The sequence below is a fragment of the Convolutriloba macropyga genome, chromosome 1 (assembly GCF_964194025.1).
Source record: "Convolutriloba macropyga chromosome 1, txConMacr16.3, whole genome shotgun sequence".
In the NCBI taxonomy this organism is placed as follows: Eukaryota; Metazoa; Xenacoelomorpha; order Acoela; family Convolutidae; genus Convolutriloba; species Convolutriloba macropyga.
Genome location: NC_134468.1, coordinates 1974658 through 1999238, shown reverse-complemented (window position 1 = coordinate 1999238; position 24581 = coordinate 1974658). Strand labels below are relative to the sequence as shown.

Sequence of the window (24581 nt, the reverse complement as noted above, 5' to 3'; positions counted from 1 at the left end):
ACAGGCGGGGAATTGTACAGGCAGCGGGAATTAACGGATAGTTCCCATCGTAGTATATTTCAACATTTTTTGTTATAGCCGCCGCAATGTATTAAGATTAGGTATAGCCGCTGCAATTTATTATGATTAGGTATGGCCGCCGCAATGTATTAAGATTAGGTATAGCCGCCGCAATGTTTTAAGATTAGGTATAGCCACTGCAATGTATTGAGATTAGGCATAGCCGCTGCAATGTTTTAAGATTAGGTATAGCCGCCGCAATGTATTAAGATTAGACATAGCCGCATCAATGTATTAAGATTAGGTATAGCCACCGCAATGTATTAATATTAGGTATAACTGACCCTAAATAGCAAGATGGCGAGTGCTGGGCGCATAAGCCAGAGGTCGGTGGACTACCTCTTGCTGATCTGGCATTGTCACAGTACTAGTAGACTTTTACGAGCTCATAACTTGGAAAAATGTTAAATAAAAGATTTGAAATTGAAAGAATTGAAATTGAATTAAAAAGTACAAAATAACAGACACAGTACAAATTAAGCACATGCAAATACAAAATTAATCAAATGTTTACAGGATGATAGTACAGAAGGAAAGAGTATCAAAGTACATTTAGCCGAGTAGTTAATAAAGTCGACAACTAAAATTTGAGTAACTAACGAAGAATTTAGGAACTTAGAAAAAAAAATAACTGTCGACTTTATTACACTTCGACTTATTTTACATTAAATATATCTAATTCTCATATAAAAACTTATAGAGTTTAAAACATGAACATCTTGAACATTGTTCAGTTTTGTTTGAAAAAATTTGAATAGTTGAAATGTTGCAAAAATTGTGTAAAATCCACACAAAGTATCAGTTTTGTGAACTTGTTGTTGTATCATTTTCTGATACTTTTCTTTCAAAAATTTGTATTTTGTGATTGGACGAGCTAAAGAATCAGCATAGTAATAAATTCGATTGAGTCGAGCAATCATTATCCAATGCTCTCCAGCTTTACTGCTCGGAGAAGTGTTGATGATAGGAAAGCTGAATGTGGGTAGTCTTGGAATACAATCTGCCGGAAAGGATCCAATATAGCGGTATTTGAGTTCTGGGATTCGTTCAATAATCTGTCTCAGGGAACTGTTATCCATGACAAACAATTTTTCTCTTCTTTTGTTTCGCAAGTACCATTTACAAACTGATTTCTAACTGTTTAGTCAAGCTGAAAAGACTCATTCTCTTAAAAAAAGCAACAATCATTGGACTTTTTGCCTTGCTCTAATAAAACTTTGCTTGATTTTTTAATTTTGTCAACAGAATTGTTATGGGAGTTGGGGTAGAAAAGAAAATTTAAAAAAAAGTACCAGAAAAATTAGGAGAGGAACGTAAACAAAAAAATTTTGAATTAGTTTGCCCCAGTTAACGTCCTTTTTAAGAAATTACTTGGTGGAGAGAATGGCAGGCAACTGGATGACGATAATATCGAACCCACAAATGTTCCAATGCAGAAAGCGATGATGTAAAACCCATAAAAACAGAAAAAAATATGAAAAAATTTTCGTTAACGCAAAAATCTTCAGACATTTTTAGCAACCGTTCCGAACTGATCAATTTCAACAGTGGACATTCCTTCTCCTAGAACAATTATTTCTCCCACGTTTCTTAGCGGGCGGTCGCAAAAAACATTTCTAATCGGATACTTTCACCGCTGAGTTCAGGATAATGAATATTTTCTCCAGCTTCTTGAAGTGAAGTGAGATCGAATACCAGTATGTAGTGGTTCTGAAATTGATGGTTTGGTAACGCAGGAACTTCCTCGTTAGAATTCATTGCATTCATTGTTGTTACGCATGCTCTACAGTCATTAGTTGTATCAAGTGATACTATAGCTCTACCTCCGCGAACAATTCTAATTTCTCGCAAACCAGATTTCTGATAAAGGAAAGTTTTTTCTTGAAAATGTCCAGTGAATGCCGAATTGGGGTTCATCGCAATAGCTACTCCTCTGATTGGAGTAGTGTTAAAAAGGTTTTCCTAAATAAACTGGTTTTGTTCTGAGGGAATAATAAATGTACGTGCAATTGTTTTCATTAAGTTGTAACAAGCAGGTTGATGAGGTAATTGATATTTGATAGTCTGGTGATACACTTCGTTAACGACAACACGTCTTGTAAACAGGGAACAGTCAAGAACTTTAAGGGAGACGTGAGGATTGTAGGAGATCATATAAAAATTGGGTCTTGCACAAATTATTTTCAGTCTAACTTTTGTATTTGGAAGCAGTAACTTTTCACATTGGAACAAATCAATTGCTAATTTACCTTAATAAGTATTTCCATTTTTCAGCAAAAGTTCTTCCTCTAGATCTATAAAAGGGCTTTTCTCAAAATCACTAGGCTCTTTTTCAAATTCGTATACGTGGCAAGCCAAAATACCTTCATTATTTCTTGTGGAAGCGTTAAACTCATTGGAAATTAAAGATTTGTGTCCATGGAGACCATTTGAGTTGTAAGCTTATTGATTTTTCAGATACACTTCACAGTTGGAGAAGAGCGAGTGTAATAAATTGTTGGCGTGAGTTAGATAATGTAAATCATCATCTGTGAAAGACATTCCCATATCTGTTTTTTCATGCTCGTCTTTTTTCATAAAGTCATCGAACAATCTTCCCTTTTGTAAATCAACTTTGATTTGAAGGTGGATATCTCTCATATCAAGATATATGCTTCTATCTGTTTCAAACTCGAATTCAATGCTGCTTTCATCCAATGAAGTACTGTTATACTTTTCTTGAACGTGAGAAGATTCAGTTGATTCCAAAACAGGAATTTTGTCAAAAATCTCCAAGCAAGAGTTCGTAAAGTGACCATAACGAAAGTTGCTATCGTTTGTTGATCTAGTCTTCATTTTAGATTAGAAAAAGTATCTCTTCTAGTTCGACGACGTCGACTGTTTTTTGGGGGAGTTCTTCGAATAATGCGACGTTTCCTAATTTTTCCAACTTTTAGCTGTTTACGTAATGTTTTCTTTCCAACATCTGCAGCCACAGATTTGAATTTTTTCTTTCCAGTTAGAAATTTTCCAATTTTTGGTGCAGCTATATCAGGCAAATCAGCACCAACTCTTTTTGCTGCTGGGACAACGTGTTTCCTCAAGAATGGAATAGCTGTCCTCCCAATTGTTTGTGCTAACGCTCCCAATCCTCTTCCCTTCTGTCTTGAATAACCACGAAAATACGGTAAATCACTATCAGCAACCATTTTCTACAACTTTAAATCTAAAAATGATTTTCAAAAAATTTTCTAAACATTAGTACCGCTCTTGTTACACCAACAGAGTTGAAAGGAACTTTTTCACCATATGAGTCCCGGAGCTCGAGTTTTATGCTGTGGAATGAGTTCTTTAGAATTTTTTTAAATTGAAAATTTGGAAAATTTTGATAATTCATGTATTGTCCCTTTGAGATGATATCTCCATTCTTAACTTTTGATATAAACGGAATGCATCGTAAAAGAGCAGCTTTTGTATCACCCACAATATTGTATTCAACAATATCACTATATATCATTAAGGTGTGTACTCGTACAATGTCAAAAGGGAACTTGGCAAAATGTTGACCAGCACCACTCATGAAAACACCCATACCATAAACAGCTTCTTCGCATCCAAAGACATGACAAAGATCTGCACTAAAGATGACAAGTAAAGAGTTCTGATTAGGAAGACTCAAAGAAATTCGCTGCAAAATTTTGTTAACGTCTAACTTGATTGGCGTTTTTTCATATTTTTCACGTTCCTGAATTTTTCTGTTCATTTCATTGACAATATCAGAGATCGAGGGTTATAGACCTAGATCAAGTGTGTAATAATCCGATGGTTTTGTATCTGGTGCTGCTTCGTCTAGATAGAAGAATTTACCCTCTGTTATGTTTTGGTACAAGGATGGATACTACAGTTCTGTTATCGCTACCTCCCATTCTCAATCAAAATTAATGTGTTCAGGTAGAAAATTTGTAAAAGAACTTAATGTATTGTTTGGGTAACAATAAAACGACGCATTGGAAACCAACTCAACAGTGAAAGAACTCATCTTTATATGATACACTTTGAAAGCTCTTGTTCATAAAACTTACCTTATATTTCATCACCTTGTTCTCCACAAAGATTATAGGATGGTGGTTTAAAAGTAGCAATTTTAACAATTTTGAAGATTTCACTTGTGAACTGAGATTTATAACCTTTTCTGAAGGGAATATCTTTTTTTGATATACGAACAATTTCACCCATTTTAAAACGCGGTTGCATATATTGGTTAATTGGGTTTCTGTAAAAAAAATTGACAATAAGTCTTTGTTTGTTACACTTTTTGGAGCTTTACCTGTTGAGCGATTAACTCTTGTGTTCATAGTTTTGAGAAAGGAATCCAGTTTTCCAATGTATTCGTCACCATTTTCTTCCATATAGCGATAAATAATGTTTTTCAGAGATTTTATAGCTCGTTCTGCTACAGCAGTTTTTCTTTCACTTCTAGTAGAGTAAATTTTGATTTTCTTGTCCGTACAGAACTTTCGAAACTCACCACTAAACTCTGTTTCCTGATCAACTCATACTTTCGTTGGCATACACTTTTTACGCAACACTTTTTGAAAGCTACAACTGCATCGGTAGAGTATTTTGATTTCATTGGTTGCACACGAACAAAGCGAGAAAAGACGTCAACACATACTAATAAATACTTCACTCCATTATATCTGTCCGATAATTTATCCATAAAAGCTAGATCGAGACACCAGATCTCATTGATTCGCTTAGCAAATGCTGGTAACCTTTTGTAATGTCGTGTTGCATGACGATACTTTGTGTAGGAAACTTTACTGTGCAGAAAGTAAGCAACTTTCTTTTTGGATAACCCACTTGCCTTTTGTAGATCTCTATACCAGATCTCTAATCCATCTCTGTATAGAGATGGATTAGATCTCTAATCCATCTCTATACAGTCTTCGTAGCTTGGCTTTTTCAGATTTTGAAAGGAATCCAGCCCCCTTTGTCTTTGCTTTTGGCAAATTTGTTTATTACTTTTTGCGGATTTTTTCCGATAGCATCAAGTATTGTGTAATATATGTCGGGAAAATCAATGTTTTTTCTTTTTAATGCAAAAATCAAATCTGCGAAAGCTATTTCTGTATCTCTTCCATCTAATGAAATTGTGTCATTGAGAGATAGCTTGACTTGCGGAGAATTCAAAATTGGGTTCACAAATGATTCGTCCTTTAATGAACTGGTTCTGTGGCTGATTTCCTTGTAATTAGGGCTCAAATGTGTTGGGACAGAAACTGGTTTCTGCTTAAAAGTGTCCAACTTTTTAACTTCTAATTTAAATTTTTGTTCATAAAGGTGTTGACGAATCAAAACAAACTGTGCCATTTCAAGATAAACGATTAATGATAGATGGTGTCAAAATTTATATGAGCTCTATTCCTTTTCGTGAACATAAAACTGCTCTTCTTTTTTTATTCCGGTTCTTTTTCGCACGAGTTGATAAATTTCGTCTCTGTTTTTTATTACGTCTTGGTTTTGTATTTCCTGTAGTTGTCCTCCGAGAAGGTTTACTATGCATTCGTTTAGAAACTGAATGAAATCTTTTTGACAATTTCGTAGGAACGTTTTCTTGAAGTTCTGGGAATACGTTCGGAATGTTATCAGTGTAGAGAGATGTTGTATGTTCGTCGTTCAAAAAGTAATCTCTTGTTTCGTTTGAGGGAGAAAAAAAATAGTGGGAATAGAACCACTGTTTGTGCAAAATCTAAGAGAGTCGACTGTTTTCGGAGTCAGATCAATGAGTAAATGACCATACGGGATTGAAGTAGCTTTTGTATACCAATCTTTTAAATGTGATCCTAACCTGAGCTTTTGACTGAAAGTGTTAATCTGTAGAACATCTCTAGGAGACTTGAATAAAACTATATGAGTGTTTTGTAACTCAATATCTCTTCCCAACCTAGTCTGATGAAAAAGATTGTGCTTTATATATATTGTACTAGGTCCTTTGTGTCTTCCAGCCGTCGCAATTTTGACAAAATTTTTCGAGCTTGAGATTTCCTCAGAAGAGTCATCAAAAATCAGCAAATACTTTGTTCCATTATTAGGTAGACTCTGAATTAACTCAAAGTCAACTCCCTGAATAAAATGAATGTTCTTAATGTTTTTGGACATTAGTCCGTAAAGTGATTAATAATGTTGATAAAAATAGTAAATTTTATCAAAATCGGATTGAAAAGGTAAAATAATTAGCCTATCATGGATAAGAAGAGATTTTCCAGACGCGCTTGGTCCCACCAATGAAATAAAAATGCGTTGCTTAATAGAAATTTTTTTGTTCATAGTTTAGGAGAAGGTAAAATATAACCGACTGTACTAGATAAGATAGCAATCCAAACTGTTGTTTCTTCCCAGGTTTTGGCAAGAGTTATTCTTACTATACAGCACGCTAATATTTAATAAAAAAAAACAAAAATTGGGACAAAAAACCACCAGAGATCTATTACAAGTCTGTCCAAAACATTTCCACGATTTTCGTTCCTGGTTATTATCATCAAAGACAAAATTACCTAAATTTAAACCGTTATCTGTATGATCTGTCATTTATACCTTATTTAAGGGAAAATCAATTTTTCCAACTGTGAATACGACTTTTCTCTGATTTCAAAAGTGGTAAAATAAAAATAATTATTTACAAAACGATCACAAATACAATTAGAAATTACAATTATTATACGTTATCAAAAAATCAAGAGTCCAAGTTCCGTAAGCATAAGCTTTCTTCTCTGCACAGTGAAATGTCTTTTTGTGTCGATACGGATAGTTGCTACAATCCCAGTCATTATCCGAGTTGTTGAGAAGTTTGGACACTTTTGGACAACAAAGATCATCTAGATTCTCCACATCTTTACAAAAGTAATATGAGAGGAGATTACACTTCTCTAACCCTTTTGCAAAGTATACTGTTGTAGGTGAACAATATTGATGAATGATTGATGACAAATCAGTGTATTCCAGTTTTCCATTGTTCCAATTAATCCCATGTAAATTTTTAGTGTTCCACTTTGCTTGAAAAGTAAGTTTATAGTCTTTGGGTAGGAGGAAACTGTATCCCAATGCAATTCCATCCATGAAAACACCCAACTCCTTGACAACTTTTCCCTCCAAGCACTCAATATCAAATACAACGAGAGACATTCATTGTTCTAGGTTGGATTATTACAAAAATGATTAGCAGTCTAGCATTTTGAAAATTTGAGGATGATAATATTTAATAAAAACACAAAGGATTAACCCAGTTAAATGTCCCAGCTAGGAAGATTTGGTAACATGTAATAGTATCCTGGACCCTTGTTTGTGGTTGCTTTAACCGCTCCAGCAGAATCGTGTAGTATAGCATGTAATCGAAAAACTTTCAATCTAGCAAAGAAAAAGTCTAAAAAGGAGTTTCCATAACCAATAAGTCCTCCATGAGGAAATTTTTGGTTAATTTCCTCCAAATTTATATTCTCGTCCCAAATTTTACAGGCCGCTAAAAAACAGTTTTTGCGTTTCTCATTTTCGAGAAACCTTGAAAGTATGCTTCCGTAACAACTGAATTTGTTGACAAGAATGACAATATCCATCAGTTTTGCTTTCCTTCATCCATGTCAATGAAAATTTTCTTAAACTTTTCAATATAAGATAAAAGTGTAGGGTATGTTCTAGTAAATTCTTGTACTCTTCTTTTTTTAATTCAATATTTGTCAGAAAGCTCCACTGATATCCGTTCCAACGATGTTGTGAAATGGTAACTTGTCTGAACGATATATAAGACTTGTTCTGCGTAATCCGTTGTGAATAACCCACTTAAATTCTGAAATTTGGGACTCTATGTCCAAACTTTCTAATTTGGGAAAATTTTGAGCTTCAAGAACCGTATAGGAATATCTTTTAAGTTCGTAATGAAGTCTAACGTGAAAAACCTTTGACTTATCTCTGAGACTCAAAAAAATGATACTTGAGCAACCATTATCTCAACTCATTCTCAGATCAAAGATTTTTAAAATGAAAAATTTGTTGTTGAGAAGAACAAGACTTATTACAAAATCACACAACAATTATTACTGAAATGTACATTGTTTAATGTTAGAAAAGTCATTCAAATTTTGATTCAGTTCCTTGAACTCGTCCATAGTGTAGCTGACATAAGTCACCTGCTTGAACTCATTGTTTTCTTAACGACAAAAGAGCCGAATCTGCACATAAATGGAGGTTGGATTCTCTTGAACGTATTGAATGAAAGTCACTTATATTCGTCGATTTAGTCCTATGCTGACTTTTCTGACTTTGTGACATCGTTGCAGCATATCCTCCATACATGGGTTCTTAACTCAGTTCCAACTCCCCATTCAGGATATTTTTCTTGAGGAAACAGACTTTTTTGAATTCGTAATCTCCATTTCGAAGTTGTCGGTACTTCTCAAATGTTCTCTTTTGTTATCTCTTGAGTTATTTTTTTTTGAATACTTGGAAAGTTGGTTCAGAATAATTTTGTCCATTTTTAAAAATCTGGGACACCGTAAATCTCTCAAATCTTTTTGGGTTAGAACCAAAGTCTATACAATAAAGGAACCGAATCAGTTCCAGTTTTAGGTTGAGAATCGGTAAACATAGATGGAGCAGTCGAGTAAAACGGAGAGACTTTAGAGAGAGACATTTTATCAACTGAATCTAACAGAGAGAAATTAATTGAATGATTTGACTTGTAATTTTATTCCCTCTATTGTTTCCGATCATCTTTATTTGCTAATGATGTCATTATCCTTCTTTCATTTCAAATATGGAAAATTCAACTGCGTCATTTTGCAAAAAGTCCTTATAAGGAAACTTAGTCAGAAATTTTAAGGTGAGCAAAAATTTGAACTAGAGCAGCATATTTATCTTGATGTTTAGCACGTCTGTGTAGCATTAGCGAGTAATAGTGTTTGAAATATTTAGAACAAGTAAAACAACGAATTTTTCTGAGCTGCTGTTTCTTGAACTGTGTCATTTTTAAAATCACATTTTTGTTGCGTTTGAACTGATTTGCGTTACTTCCTTATACGGCAGTTTAAAATAATCACTCAAAATTCACTTTGGCTACAGAATGGCAGCAGTTATGTGTCAAGTTTTACCTGACTTTTATAGAAAAATTTGTGAGAAAGCTTTGTTCGTTTGCGTATCGGTTAAGGATTATAGACCTTACTTGCTTACTAGTGAATACTTTAATGCGTCTCACAATTAGCCTTTTTGTCCTCTGAAAAATTGTTCTTATCACATATTTTTCATTTCATCTTCCATCAATGAATTACTGCAAAAAATGGATGATTTATCTTTTCAATATCAGACAGTGGACTGCTTATACGCCTCATATAAACATCAGTGTTTTGGTCACACAATGGACGAAGCAAGACTTTATTGAGTATTTACTCAATTGAAGAGAGCGGTACAACATAATTCGGAAAACAAATTTGTTGAAAAACTACCCAGCGTATCCAAGAAGAGATTGAGTAGAAATTAGTTCAAGAGACATCTACTGAGAGCTGAGCAAAGAAATGCAAGCACACAAACATTGAGATCGTCCTTCTTCGACCGAATTCAGACACTTAAGAACTCAAAGTATGAGAGTCAATTAATAAAAATTGTTGATTGTTTACTAGATGGCCATGGAATAATTGATAACACCATTTTGTACTTTGACGTTAGAAAGTAACAAAGGTTTTGTACTAAAATATTTCAAATCTAGTGTATATTCTAAAAGTCGAAATTTGAAATCATTTTTTTTTTGTTAAATGTCGAATTTTCAAACAACATTTTTTGTTGAAATTCAAAAATAAAACCTCAGATTTTTCGCTAAAAATCAAATATCTTACCAAATTGTGCAAACAAAATGTGCAATTTTTGCTCATTTTTCATAGTTTTGCGGTATGATTTTAAGCAAAAAACAAAAATGTTAATCATTTTTAAAATGACAAGTTTTGAATCTGCTCTTGCAGCTTAAAAATCGGATTTGTAACAATAATTTTTTCTTAAAAATCGAATTTTTTCTCGACATTTTTTGTTATATATCAAAAATAAATTCGACAAATTTCTTAAATATCAACATAAATTCGGCATTTTTCTTATTTAAACAAAATTTTCAATAATAACCAAGTACCTAAATTTTCAAATAACCTTTTGTGTTAATCTTTTATTCTGAAAAACTTGAAAAAAGTAGTTAAAAAATTATATATTTGAAAGTTTAAATTTAATACGAAACACCTAAAAGGTATTCAACAACTTTATTATTTTTACGAACAAATACAAATTAGTTTACAAAATTGAACATAGAAATCATTCAAAAATAGTTTTAATAACATATTCTGGCAAATTCTGAATTGCATTACCGAAACCTTTTTGTCGCTCAATTCTATCAGGTAGCTGGGTTGGTTGAACAGTGGCCAGGTTATTAGGTACGACACTCAAAAAGATAGAGTTGTGAGCTGTTCCTTCCTCAATCGAAGGAGTTGTCATCGAGGCTGTAGTTGACATGTCAATAGATCCATAGTACTGCGCTGGATCAAAGTTTTCCAGATCGTTAAATGACGTGGTGGTAATAGAATCGATACTCAACTCGCTCTGTTCTCTACTATGAGCACTTGAAATTATTTGGAGAAGATTGTTTTCCACCTCCGAGCATGATGCCTCACCTACCTCCGGTGAAGTGAATCAGCTGTTTGGAATTTGCCCTTCCTCCCACGGAAATGTGTACTGAATGTTTCCAGCGGCGTAGTTGGCGGGAAAATGAGATCCATTAACGTGAGGATAGTGGTGTCCACTAACAAAAGCAACTTCGTGTCCCATCGCGTGAGTTGCGAGCTGATTCTCGGTGATTGGAACCTGACCATGATGATATGTATCAAACTGTTGTCGCTGGTGCTCAATAATGTGCCACACAGTAATGGGTAAAGTGATCAATGACTCATACAGTTCGTTTGAAAAATCTCTAAGTCCTATCCGAGCGATCTCTTCAGTGAAAGAAACTGAGTACAGAAGGTTATTATTTTGAACAGTGAACTCCATTTTGGATTAAATGATAGAGGAGATTTTTTGTTAGAAAGTGTTGAGAAGGGAACAAAAGATTCCTGTTGAGAACGTGATAAAAGTGATCAGTTGAGAGTAAGTTAGAAAGCAGCAAATTTATTTTTTAGGAAGAAAATAGAAAATCTAAATTTGATTTAAACCAAAGTTAGAACTAAAGTTAGTATTTATTAATAAGAAGAATGTGAATGTTGGAGCTCGATAGCAGGATAGAATGTTGACATGGTGACGAGTAGTTAGTATAATGGCGAGAAACAGTAGCGATGATGATTTCAGACAAGCTGGATAAAATGAAAATATCAAAATCAACAACCTCTATATATAGTGTGCTCTGTCCAATATGAGAACAACAACCAAAGATGGAAGGTTTTACGAGAAAGAGTGACGTTTAGCTTGAAATTTCTGGAAGAACTGAAATTCAAATCCAAATACAAGTTTCCAACTATGCTTTTACCTAGAATGGACTATTTTAGTTAAAATGGGGTGACATAATTTAACAGAAAAGTCAAGCTTTGATGATTTTTTTCCAATTGGTTAAATTTCAGATCAATCTCGGAAAATGTTCCATTTTTGGAATCAAATTTTTATATGTATACGTTAGGTAAACGAATTCTGAAATTGATCTGTAATCCCACTGCATTGTAATCTTTGTAGTAATGGAAGTACAAAGCACTCTATAGTGAAGAAGTTATTGTTATTGGATCTGGGAGAGGAACAAAGTTTGTTTGTAAAATATTTCTGTACTGCTCCAATATATCGGGGACGGAGTTCAAAATGAACAACAATTCGTATTTGCTTACATGCAATTCTGAGGATAAATCGAAGAACTGTTTCGCAATAAACTCCTCATATTCAAATTCGTTAATAGAGAACGTTGCATACTCAAGACCTTTACTAAATCGGATTATTCTGTTGGATTTTGCGGAAATGTCCAAAAATTTGTAAAAAAGATGAATCTACATCAATTTCGTCAATTTTGTATGCATCAGTTATACCTTCTTTTCTCATGTTAATCTTCTCCAAAATTTGTTAGTGGTTTTTGATCAACATGTTTCACAATTGATCAATATTTCACGTAATAATCTATTGAAAGAAAAAAATGCTAAAAGAGAAAACGAGATAAACAAAACGATAGCATAAACTTTTACAACAAGATTGATAATACTGAAAGTTGGTCGGTATATAGTTTGTAATATAATCACGTTAACGTCAGTCGTATATAAGTTATCTTCAATTATAGTAGGAGATTTCTTCTCTAATGTTTTAACATTATTGTAAAACACATTTAGTGTACTATCGATAAAATTACAAAAGTAATTCGTTTACAATAATATTTGTATTCTCTGAGTGAGCAAACATCTGACAGATAGATTTTGTTAAAAGGTCTGCTTTGGGATGGAAAGTATTGTTTCGAAAAAAAAGTAACACAAATCAGCATTATGACAACTAAATATAACTTCAGATTTCCAATTTTCCTCCAGGGAATAAAATTACACCTTTTGGATGCTTTCTGGATTTAAATACGATGTAGAATGCTACACTGTGACTGCTTCGTAGGAAGTTCTTGAACTTTCTTATTTCGTAATGTTAATAAAAATACAAATTGCGTCATTTCCTTATATGGAAACAATGAGTCATACGAGTTATTCTAACTAACAAACAAAAAATTGTATTCATTATCACTTTGCTATCAGATAGAGTTGCTCGGCATTTTACAAGAATTTTATTCAATTTATTTTGGATCAAAACAATACAACGCCTTCTTTTGTTAGAAATCTACCTGTCAAATGCACAAAGGGCGAGAAAATGGTTGTCAAGCAGCAAATGGCTCGACACAAAAAATCATGTGATAGTGGGACTTTTAATTGTCCCAAGTGTCCACATTTCTATACAAAGAGGAAAGAGGACTTGAACTACCACCTTGCTAAGCATCACGCTCCTCAAGATAAGAAGCTTAATACAGTGTGCACTATATGCTTGGAGGAATCTCCAAGTTTTTATTTTCTTCAACAACATAAGAGACAGAAACACCAAACATGGACGAAAATTGGAACCAAATACAGCGAAAGCTTGAAAGAAGTAGTAGAATCGGAAGAATTGCATGAAAACAACGAACAGTTACAGCAGGAACATAGTTGCCTGTCAACACTTCTTTGACAATACTGAGATGGAGAATGGGAGACATAGAGTATTCAATTTTAAATTGTCGAAACTTGATCCCAGCGAAATTAATGAAAAACTGAAAGAAGTGTTTGAAAAGTTTAACTGCGCTGCAAAAATAAATTTATCGCTTGAATTTATTTTGCGAAATGTGGACACAGACGAATACCGATACTTTTATGCTCATGAGAAGAACACCTTCTTTGAGAAGTCTCATTTACTTTGTTCTAAGGGAGACTTAGTCTCACTTCAGCATAGAGTAGAGAAAATGGATTCGGTTGAGAATTGTGCTCAAGAAAGTGCAAATAGAAAATGGCGGAATGCACTAACTACGAATGTAAAAATTTTTTGTGCTATTCTCAACAATATCCCAATGGGATGTTTAGATGCTGTTATAACTGAACAGTTGTTGAGAAGATCAGATATAAATTGTCTTGTTTCGAATGGATACGGAGAAACCTACAAGGACTACCTTTGCTTGTTTAGAGCTGTTGCTGTTCACTTGTATGGATCAGGTGAGCTGGAAACAAACGCAGCTAAGTTGTTCAGCGACTTTCTCCACGAATCTGGACATAATGCAATTAGCTTTTGAGGAGTGTCAATGGATCACCTTGTGTTTGTTGAAAACGCTATAAAACACAACATTTTCGTTTATGACATTGATATTGAGGACGGGGATTTTGTAGGTGAACTTGGAAGAAGAAGTATTGAGAGGTACGAGAAAAATATTAATCTACTGCGCTACAACAACCACATTTGCTATGTTGATGATATCAACACGTTTTTCAAACGATTTCGCTGTCCTAATTGTGATACTTTTATTAGGCGTGCTGGTAATTTCCACCGCCACGTGAAATCTTGTAAAGACAGGATACAGCACGGTTATCCGAAGAGTGTTTACACTTTGAGAGAAACTTTGTTCGATAAACTTCAGGGTTTTGGAGTTAGATATGAGGAAGATCAAAAACTGTTCAGAACCTTGGCTGTATTTGATTTCGAATCAATCTGCGTTCCGTCTAATGAACTAAAAGATACCAATGCAACTACTTGGATAGGAAAACATGAAACAATCTCTAGGTCAATTTCCTCTAATCTATTACAAGAACCTATTTTCTTATGCAACAAAGACCCTAAGACACTGATTGTATCTTTTGTTGAAGCACTAGAAGATCTAGCTAGCAAAATCAAAGCGGAAATGTTGAAAAATTTTCCTCCATTCAAAATGCAATTAAAACCAGAGTAAACTCTATTCTCGAGAAGCTAAATGAAAGGAAAAATGAGAGTACTCCAATGTTTGAACTTCAAAATATCGATGAAGAAGAAGCAATTGATATGTCGACTCAATTCCTCCAAATTCAGAAAAATCAACTTCTCGAACTACAACAACATTTTGAACAATATATATCAACACTTTACCTGTATTTGGATCCAACAGCGGGAAATATAATCTGAATCTTATCAAGTCTGATTTACTACCCTACCTCATTCACGAGCGCCATATTCAACCAACGGTTATTAAAAAAGCTAATCATTTTGTATCCTTTAAATTTGGTGATTTAAAGTTTCTCGATATTCTAAACTTTCCTATTGGAGCAACATCACTAGATTCGTTCCTCAAAGCTTATAAGACAAATGAGACCAAAAGATTTTTCCCTTATGAATGGTTCGACTCACCAAACAAATTGGATGCAACTTCCCTTCCCCCTTACGAAGGTTTTCTTAGTAAGTTGAGAGATCGCAATCCCTTGGAGAAAGAATTTACGGATTTCACAAAACTGTTGAATAGTGGACTTTCCCAACAGGAGGTTCTGAAAAAACTTAGGTTGAAGGTAGTGCCCCCCTCGGGAGTTGACAACTACAATTACTTGGAAAGTTTGTGGGAGCAGGAGCAAATGACAACTTTTCGAGACTTTGTCAGTTGGTATAACAACAAGGATGTTGTCCCGACACTAGAAACGATGCAGAAAATGATGGAATTCTATCATAACAAAGGGATTGATATGTTAAAACAGGGTTGCACACTACCTAATTTGGCAAATATTTATCTACACAAATCAACTAAAAACAAATTCTCTCCTTTCGTTGAAGCAGACAAAGATTTACATGATAAAATACCCGAGGATATGACTGGTGGTCCCTCTATCGTCCTTACAAGAAAAGCGGTTGTTGATCAGACATTTATTCGAAACTCAGAAAACATTTGCGAATCAATTGTGGGTATAGAAGCCAGTCAACTTTACCCTTTCTCAATGTGTCAAGAAATGCCCACTGGGCTTTACATTAGATGGGAGTTTGATTCAGACTCTCAGAAGATTAAAGCTAGGCAAAACAAATCGAGGAAATTTGAGAACAAGTCGTACCTACAATCTCAGCGTCCTAACTGCACTATTGAAAGTTACTACACAACCGGAACTCAGAAAAAGATTCATTGTTTTAATGTAGACCGATTTTGTGCTCACTGTAAAACCATTTTTGAAGCAATGGGTTGTTACTTTCACTTTTGTGCATGTCAGGAAGCAAGAGCAAGTATGTCAGAGGAAGAGACTCAGAAAAGACTCAAGAAGCGAGAATACGATGAACTAAGACGAGACTATTTGCGGAACAAAAGATATGGGAATGTAACTTGTGGGAAACTCTCAAAGGTGATGAATCTGTAAAAATTCAGATGGGAAACAATTTCCCATTCAAGCTACCTCTGACCCAAGAATTTCTACTTGCTAAGATAAGAGAAGATAAACTGTTTGGTTACGTTCAGTGTGATCTCGAAGTTCCAGATGAAATACAAGTTCTCAAATTTTCCACCAATCTTTAAAAACTTTAATAATAGTCGAGCAGATATTGGTGATTATATGAGGGATTATGCAATTGATAACAATTTACTCAAGCAACCGCAACGCATGTTGATTTCGAGCTTCAAGTTGGAGAATGGAACAGTCATAACACCTTTACTCAACTTTTACCTTAGTCTTGGGCTGAAATGCACAAAATTTATCGCTTCGTTCAGTACACGCCCAAAAAAAGTTTCTACAATTTTATTCTATCAGTTGTTGATGCAAGAAGAACTGGAGATGAAAATCCTGAATCAAGCGTTGTAGCAGAAACAATGAAATTGTTAGGGAATAGTTCCAATGGTTCCCAAATCATGAACAGAAGCAGACATACATAGACAAAATACCTGAACGATGAAAAGACACACAAAGCTATCAACGGGAAGTTGTTTAAGAGACTTAACAGTGTGTCAAAAGAACTATACGAAGTTGAACTTGTAAAATCAAAAATTGAGCACCGCGAACCGATAATAGTCGGCTTTTTTATACCTCAGTACGCAAAATTACGTATTCTGGAGCTTTATTACAATTTTTTTGATAAATTTTGCGATGTCGACACATTCGAAGAGTTAGAAATGGACACTGACTCCTTATACTGAGCTCTAGCACGCGATAATTTGTACGATTGCATTCATCCATATAAAAAAGCAGAGTGGGAAGCTCTGAGGGAACACGATTGTGATGATTCTTTCAAAGCTGATGCTGTATAAAATTTCATCCCTAGAACTTGTTGTGATAAACATAAAAAGCACGATAAGCGTGAACAAAGTCTGTTCGGGGAAGAATTTAGATGTTCTGAAATGATTTATCTCTGTAGCAAAACTTATTGTTGCTACGATGCCAAATCGGATAAGTACAAATTCAGCAGCAAAAGACTAAACAAACGAACATTGGAAGAGAACGGAGATGGTCCATTGGAAAAGTAACGGCGAGTGATGGACGAAATCATCAATTTAACATCTACAAATAGAGGATTTCGAACAATCAATCACTGCGTTGCTACCTATGAAAAAACAGAGAAAGGACTCCCATATTTTTTTCCTAATTGAAAAGTGTTATCTGATGGAATTCATACTGTACCCCTGAACTTGTAAACTATTTAATTAGTTTTAATATTGTTGGTGCTCTCTGTTGTGTTTAGAATTACTTATAATGTACTTGATTAATACTGTGTCTGTCTTTTTGTACCTTCATAATTCATTCTTTTAAAAATTTTCAATTTTCTCAATTTTTAGCGGTTGCTATACCTAATCTTAATACATTGCGGCGGCTATACCTAATCTCAATACATTGCGGAGGCTATACTTAATCTTAATACTTTGCGGTGGCTATACCTAATCTTAAAACATTGCGGCGGCTATACCTAATCTTAATACATTGCGGCGGCCACACCTAATCTTAATACATTCCGGCGGCTATACCTAATCTTAATACATTGCGGCGGCTATACCAAAAAAATGTTGAAATTTACTGCGAGGGGAATTATCCGTTAATTCTCGCAGCCTGTACAATTCCCCGCCTGTAGAATTCCCGTGCGCGCTGCCTGTACATTTCCCCGCCTGTACAATTCCCTGCGCGGAAAGGCTAATGACCGGCTCCCAAAAATACGGCTGATCTACTCACACTATACTACTAACACCCTGGCCCCTATAATTAATCTTAATACGTTGCGGCGGCTATTCCTAATCTTAATACGTTGCGGCAGCTTTTCCTAGTCTTAATACGTTGCGGCGGCTATTCCTAATCTTAATACGTTGCGGCGGCTATTCCTAATCTTAATACGTGGCGGCGGCCATTCCTAATCTTAAAAAGTGGCGGCCGCTATAACTAATCTTAATACATGTACGCCGCCTATACCCTATCTTAATACATTAGATCAGACCCTCTCTCAAAAATACTCCTATACCCTATCTTAATACATGGGGTCTACGCCCCCCCCCCCGGGAGCCTTGCTCACCCTATTACTACTGATCTGAATTAGCGGAAATTAAGTATAAGAGATGAGCCCAGGAAAACAACACATATTTGCGATGCATAACTTGAAATTATCATGGGCTTTTTCAAATTCCTTTAATTTTTTTGTCCAAGATTGCTCTTGTCAATAAGGCCTAATTGAACGAAAGTCTTAGTTGTTAACAGTCGCAGAAAATGACTGACAGATTATTAATATAACTTGCATACTAGTGTTTGAACTAATGGCCCTCGATAGGATTCGGTTTCCAAACATCATATAAAATAATTCGAAGAGATAGTCGAGAAATTAATTTGGGCTAATTGAAGCTGTTTTCACTGTTGTTTACAAAAGTCCCAATTTGTACCGGCGAATGTACTTCTTACTGCTTACTGTCACCTTATCACTTTTTTACGGAACATACATTACAAATTGGGTTTTATTTAACCTGTCAATTTTTTAATGCATTTAAGTTAGGCATGATTGTGTTACGCATGATGGGTTGACCACCATAAAAAAACTTACCAATCGTTATACCCCGGGTCGAGGTTTGGTGGTGAATTTTCGTAAGAAATGCGGTGAAATGTGGTGAAAAAAAATAATTTTCACCGCGTATTTCGTACATCTTTTTGCGGTGAATGCGGTGAATCGCGGTGAAAAAAATAATTCACCGCGATTCACCGCATTCACCGCAAAAAGATGTACGAAATACGCGGTGAAAATTTTTTTTTTTCACCACATTTCACCGCATTTCTTACGAAAATTCACCGTGTCTTCTATGAATTCACCCTGTTCACTTTTCTTACCTGAATCATTAATTTTTTTCACCGCATTAATTTTTTTCACCGCATTCACCGCAATCACCGCATTTCTTACATTAATTTGCCATAATAGTCTATGCGGTGAATTTTTGTAAGAAATGCGGTGAATTTGGTGGTGAATTTTTGTAAGAAATGCGGTGAATGCGGTGAATTTTCGTAAGAAATGCGGTGATTGCGGTGAATGCGGTGAAAAAATACGCCATATATGGATTTTATGGAAACTTACTTAATATTTAACGATGATCATAAACATTTTTCGAGTTTGGCTGATAAACAGTCCAATATGGAAAATTACAAATCATAGCAAGTTCATGGAACGGAATTTTTATGGACATTTATCGACCATTATGATTGGTCCGTTTTATGATTGGTCCGTTTTAAGATTGGTCCGTTTTATGATTGGTAAGTTTGGTCAACACGGGATTATAATCCTTATTGTGGTTAAGTAATTCTAATAACGTACATTCCCAGTCAGGAATTTTCAAATTCAGGAAGTGAGGCTCACGGAGGTACTACAACGATTCTGCAGATACAACTACAGTAGCTTTGCTCCTAAGGGGACTATTGTATGTGTGAATGACCCTGCGCCCGAAGCAGTCAACAGGGACATCTGTAAAGGTAAGCACACCATCGGATACATAAATAGTCGAAAAATGATGATTGAATGGACTTTTGACTAACAACAGTGAAGAGGGCTTTGTAAAACCCCATCCCAGTTTGTAAACCCGGGCAGATGTAACAGCGGTAAAAAAAACGCTTACATATTTCAATTTGAATTTAAGTAAGATCATAAAGCGTTGATCAAACATAAATTAGCGTCATTTAGTGTTGATTTTCGCAGCTATTGTAGCAATATTTTAGCAATTATTGTAAACGTGTTGTCTTCTTAATGCAAATTTGTCGCTTGACCATTTTGCGCTTTTCATCTAGAGCATTCTTTGAATTCTGAAGTGACTTTTTCTCAATCCGAAGCGAAGCTTGTTGCTTAAAAAATCGATTGCAGAATAGCAACAAAACAGGGCCTGATAGCCGAGTGTGCAGTGCTGCGGGTGAGGGAGAGGGAGGTCCATGGTTCGAATCCCGGAGTGGTCAACTATTTTTGCATCCATAAAGAAAAATTTGTCTGGGCTACAGCCCCTGAATTAAATTGCCTCGTCAGTCGTTCGAGAGCAATTCTTCAGAGCATTAGTCAGTTTATGTTTTTTTTAAGTTCTGAGTTTAGAATCCACACTTTTTTTAAGCTTAGGAATAGCCGCCGCCGCGTTGATCCATTATACTTTCAGCGTTCTGAAGCGCAGAGCATACATAATTACAACGCTGAACTCTTATCGTTGAGCTTACATAAACATAAAGTCTAATTTAGCGTTGATGTTACATAAATTGAACGCTTAACTTTTCTTTAACTACCGAATTCAGTCATTTCGTCGGTGTGATCGCCAGTAATGTGTATATGGGTACCTCCGCAACATAGAACCGCGATACGGTACCCATATACACATTACTATAATTCACTTTATATATCCACTGCTCTATATTCACTTCTTTTATATTTTAAATCTATCATTTCTTGTCTCACTTAGTGCAATCCACTAGTGTCGAGTTAAGCTGGTAATCAACCGTTATCAGACGGATAGTTCGGGTTCTATCCCCACTGACTCCAGTGGACGTCCCCAGATACTAGTATAAAACTAGTGAGATCGTGTAAAAAGCACGTAAAACCAACTTGCGAAAAACTCGAACAAAAAAAACCAGCTTAACTCTTTTATAATTTTTTTAAATTTTGCTATCATTTTTTTAAAAAATTAATTATCTGCGAAGCAGCTCAACGAATTTGTTTTGCAAATTCACTGGTAAAACTTAAATTCGCCATTACTATCTCTAATGCCCTTATCATCAAATGGATCTATAGCTATTTTATTTTGTTCTTTAGTTTCTAAATGATGTCTATTACTATCAATAGTATAATTAGTTACATATTTAGTTTTACCTTCATATATATCATTTTTATAATCTTCAATTGCAACCTGTTTTTTAATAGTAGCTTTAGTTATACCTTTTAACTTTTTCTCTTCTTCTCTTTTAACAGTATTGTAACAATATGATTTAGATTTAAGGAAACATGCTTCTATAATAGTATCATTAGGTAATTCATCCTTCATCTTACTTAACTCATTATTATGTAAAATATCTTTTATCTTATCCATTTCCTTTTCTATAATACTATCTAATGGAGTATTTATTTTATAAATATACTATCTGTACCTGTGTAATGATAACTACAATCTAACTCTTTCTCAAAGTAATCACATATAGCTTTATACATGTATAGTTTAGCTTTTTCTAATATAACAAATCCAATATAATTAAACTTATCTAATTTAACATTACCTCTCGTTTTATGTACGGCTACTAAATCATCATCAAACACTACAGAATTTTTGAAACCAATATTTTCTACTAATTTAATATATCTATCTACATCATTAACTAACTCTACATCTTGTCTATTATATACATTCTCTATTGTTTTTCCATAGAAGGCATTATTCTTTAACTTAAAGAATACATCCCCAAATTCATCACACTTAGCTTTAGCTTCTTTTCTTTTCTGAATATTAAACTCAATATAAGGCTTTAACCACTCACTCTTACTATACTCTAACTTTTGTAATATCTTCCAACTTCAAACCACTAGCTAAATACCAATCTAACATCTCACCATCAATTACATAATCGTTTTTATCCGTTAACTTCAACATTAACTTCTCATTGGGTTTATATCCTTTCTTTTTATTTTCATTTTGATAGTCTGTAAACTGATTAATATTAGCTTTTGTCTTTTCAGGAAAGAATGGATATTTCTTTGTTTTCTGTTTCAACTCATCATTATACTTTATATCAATGGTATAGATATATCCAGTATTAGAGCTGGATCTAGTATATACCAGATCACATACTTTGATCTCACCAGTAGCTAAAGCTTGAACCATAGCAGAAGCATATAATGAGTTGAAGTCTAAATACTTTAAATAATTCTCTTTCCCTGTATACTCAGGATCTATTTTTTCATTTTTACATTTTACATGACAATCACCTAATACTGAAGCTAACCCACCTCTAATACCATGTTGTATTGTATCATAAATATTAACTGTATTTTCTTTATAATACTTAAGTCTAACATTAGTATATTTCAACCCACACAACCAGGTTAACCCAGGAGTAGAATATGTGTAACATGGATCTATTTCATAATATTCTAAACACATAGCTTTAAATTTTTCAAATACATCAACTGATAAGAATACATCTGTTTTAAGATATAACATCATATAATTCTTTATTGTCTCACATTTAGTATCTTTCCAACAATCAATTGCTTGCTTATATTCTTTATCTGTAATACCACTTTGTTTCAACTTAGAATAGAATGCTTCCTTAGGTGGTAATGTTGTTTCATGTAGTTTATCTATACTATCAAACCATTCATATGGGAATATACCTTTACGTCTTTCTAAGCCACATTTATTTAATGTTATACATTCTTCATTACTCAATGTTTTACTTATAGCATCTAAGCTAAGTGAATGGAAGAACCTAAACATATCTAATGCTTTAGCATAACCCATATCAATAATAATATAATTCTCATCAGATTTAATTAATACTTTTAGTCTACTTTTCTTTGCTAGTTTAGTTATAAATAGATGATTATCATAATTAGAAGAATTAAATGCATACATTAGTACAATTTTATTCTTAGCTTGGAGGTTACATTTGTTGTGAGCATAACCTCTGAATTTACCATTTAGATGATCATGATCCCTAACGATGTCTTCACCCAAGTTCTCATTACTATAATAACATTTACTATATAACGGAGTAATAGTCTCTTCTTTCATTGGAATATTGATTTCAAATATATCTTTAAATAATTTATTATAATAATCTACTCTTTCTACAAACCAATCAACTACTTTATCATCACAGTTACATTCATACTTATTTTCTAATATATCAGGATAGTCACTTTTTATATATAAACCACAAGCAATAGGTAAGGGTTTACCATCTTTTATTATACGTTCAAAATCATAATACATAGCAAATGGTACTCTGTTTTTATAATGGAACTTATCAAACTTTAGGTAATCATCTTTATGGAATGTTCCTCTTCCTACATGTTTCTTTGTATTACATAATTCTAAATGTTTATTTAATGCATCTTCTGTTCTAAAGGATACACAACATTTTAGACATGGATAACATATATGTTTAGATGATTTTCTTAATAAGAATGATACATCTTTACATAGGAAGTAATGATTATCCCAGTATAATATATTACATCCTTTAGGATCCTTATGATTAATTAATACAGGATTAATAGTTTTATTTTTATTTAGATTAAACACATTAAATAATATTTTATCTTTATTTATTTCTTGTATTTTCTTTAAGTGATAATAATCATATGGGGGTGTAACTCCTATTGGTAATTTTATCTCAGTAATATATTCTGGTTTATTATACTTACTAACTCTACTGGGATTATGTGGCGCAGAATGTACATAAGCAATTAGACACCATAGCAAACACTTATTATCAGTATTATGTATATTAAGTATATATCTAGATGTGAATGTTAACTCAGTATCACATCCACCACTAGGATAAAACCTATGTATATACAATGTACTTTTAACAAATCGGTGCATGCTCCATCCAGATCGATTAATTTCTTGTTCCTGCATTCTTGTCTCTAGTTCCCCATTCAATAAATCCAAGTCATGTGCACCATTATATTGCCTAGTCATTAACCTAAAGGTGAATTCGTTTTCTTCTAACTTATCATCTGTAGGTTTTGTATACTTAACTACATCAAAGGTGTTAAACTTAATATGAGGATGTATGTTATGCAATGACTCCAGTATATTCAAGAATTTAGGATCTTCATAATTACTACTAGTTATTATTAATTGATTATGCTTCATGTTTTGATCTAATCCTAACTCATTAACTTTATCTCGCCACTTCCCATCAACAAGTTTTTTCTGTTTAACATTTTGTTTATGTTCATCTGATTCATTGTGTTCATTTTTATTGTTATATCTATTATTACATATATTGCAATATCCTTCAGTTATATCAGTGAACCCCAGTAACCAATCTTACATTATTCTTATGTTTTAATGTTGTTACATGTTTAATATAAGCAGTATTATTATCAAGATACATATCACAACAATCACAAAACTTTATTCCTTCTTCTATATTGGTGTAACCACTTTGTGTATACTGCTCATCCAATTTTTGTTCTATATCCTCATTAGTAACTTTTATTCCATCCTCATTAGCACTCTCAATAATTTTATTTCTATTATACATTCGCTCATTCTTTTTATGTTTAAGTGATTGAATGTGTGTGTTATAACTCTTTAGAGTCATCTCTTCATCACATTCTTCACCTCTAATCCTATTTGTTTTAGGCTTTTGAACATAGACAAAATCATCAAATGAGTCTAAATCTGAGTCCTTATCTTTATCATAATCTACATCTCTATCAGAATCTACATCTTTATCTTTATCCTTATCCTTATCATAACCTAAATCCTTATTGGTGTAACCACTTCGTGGATCTAAATCTGGATAGTATTTTGCTTCAGCCTTTTGCAATCACTCACGCATATCTTC

General features: G+C 33.9%; 1 protein-coding gene across 1 annotated transcript in view; it reads left to right on the top strand.

The window, feature by feature from the left end:
• Nucleotides 1–24581, top strand: part of LOC142344383 (acrosin-like) — a 69764-nt gene that overhangs the window by 2240 nt on the left and 42943 nt on the right. Inside the window, exon 2 of the mRNA XM_075395991.1 lies at nt 19379–19505. Coding sequence (XP_075252106.1) covers nt 19379–19505 — 127 coding nt within the window. The remainder of the gene's footprint in view (nt 1–19378; nt 19506–24581) is intronic.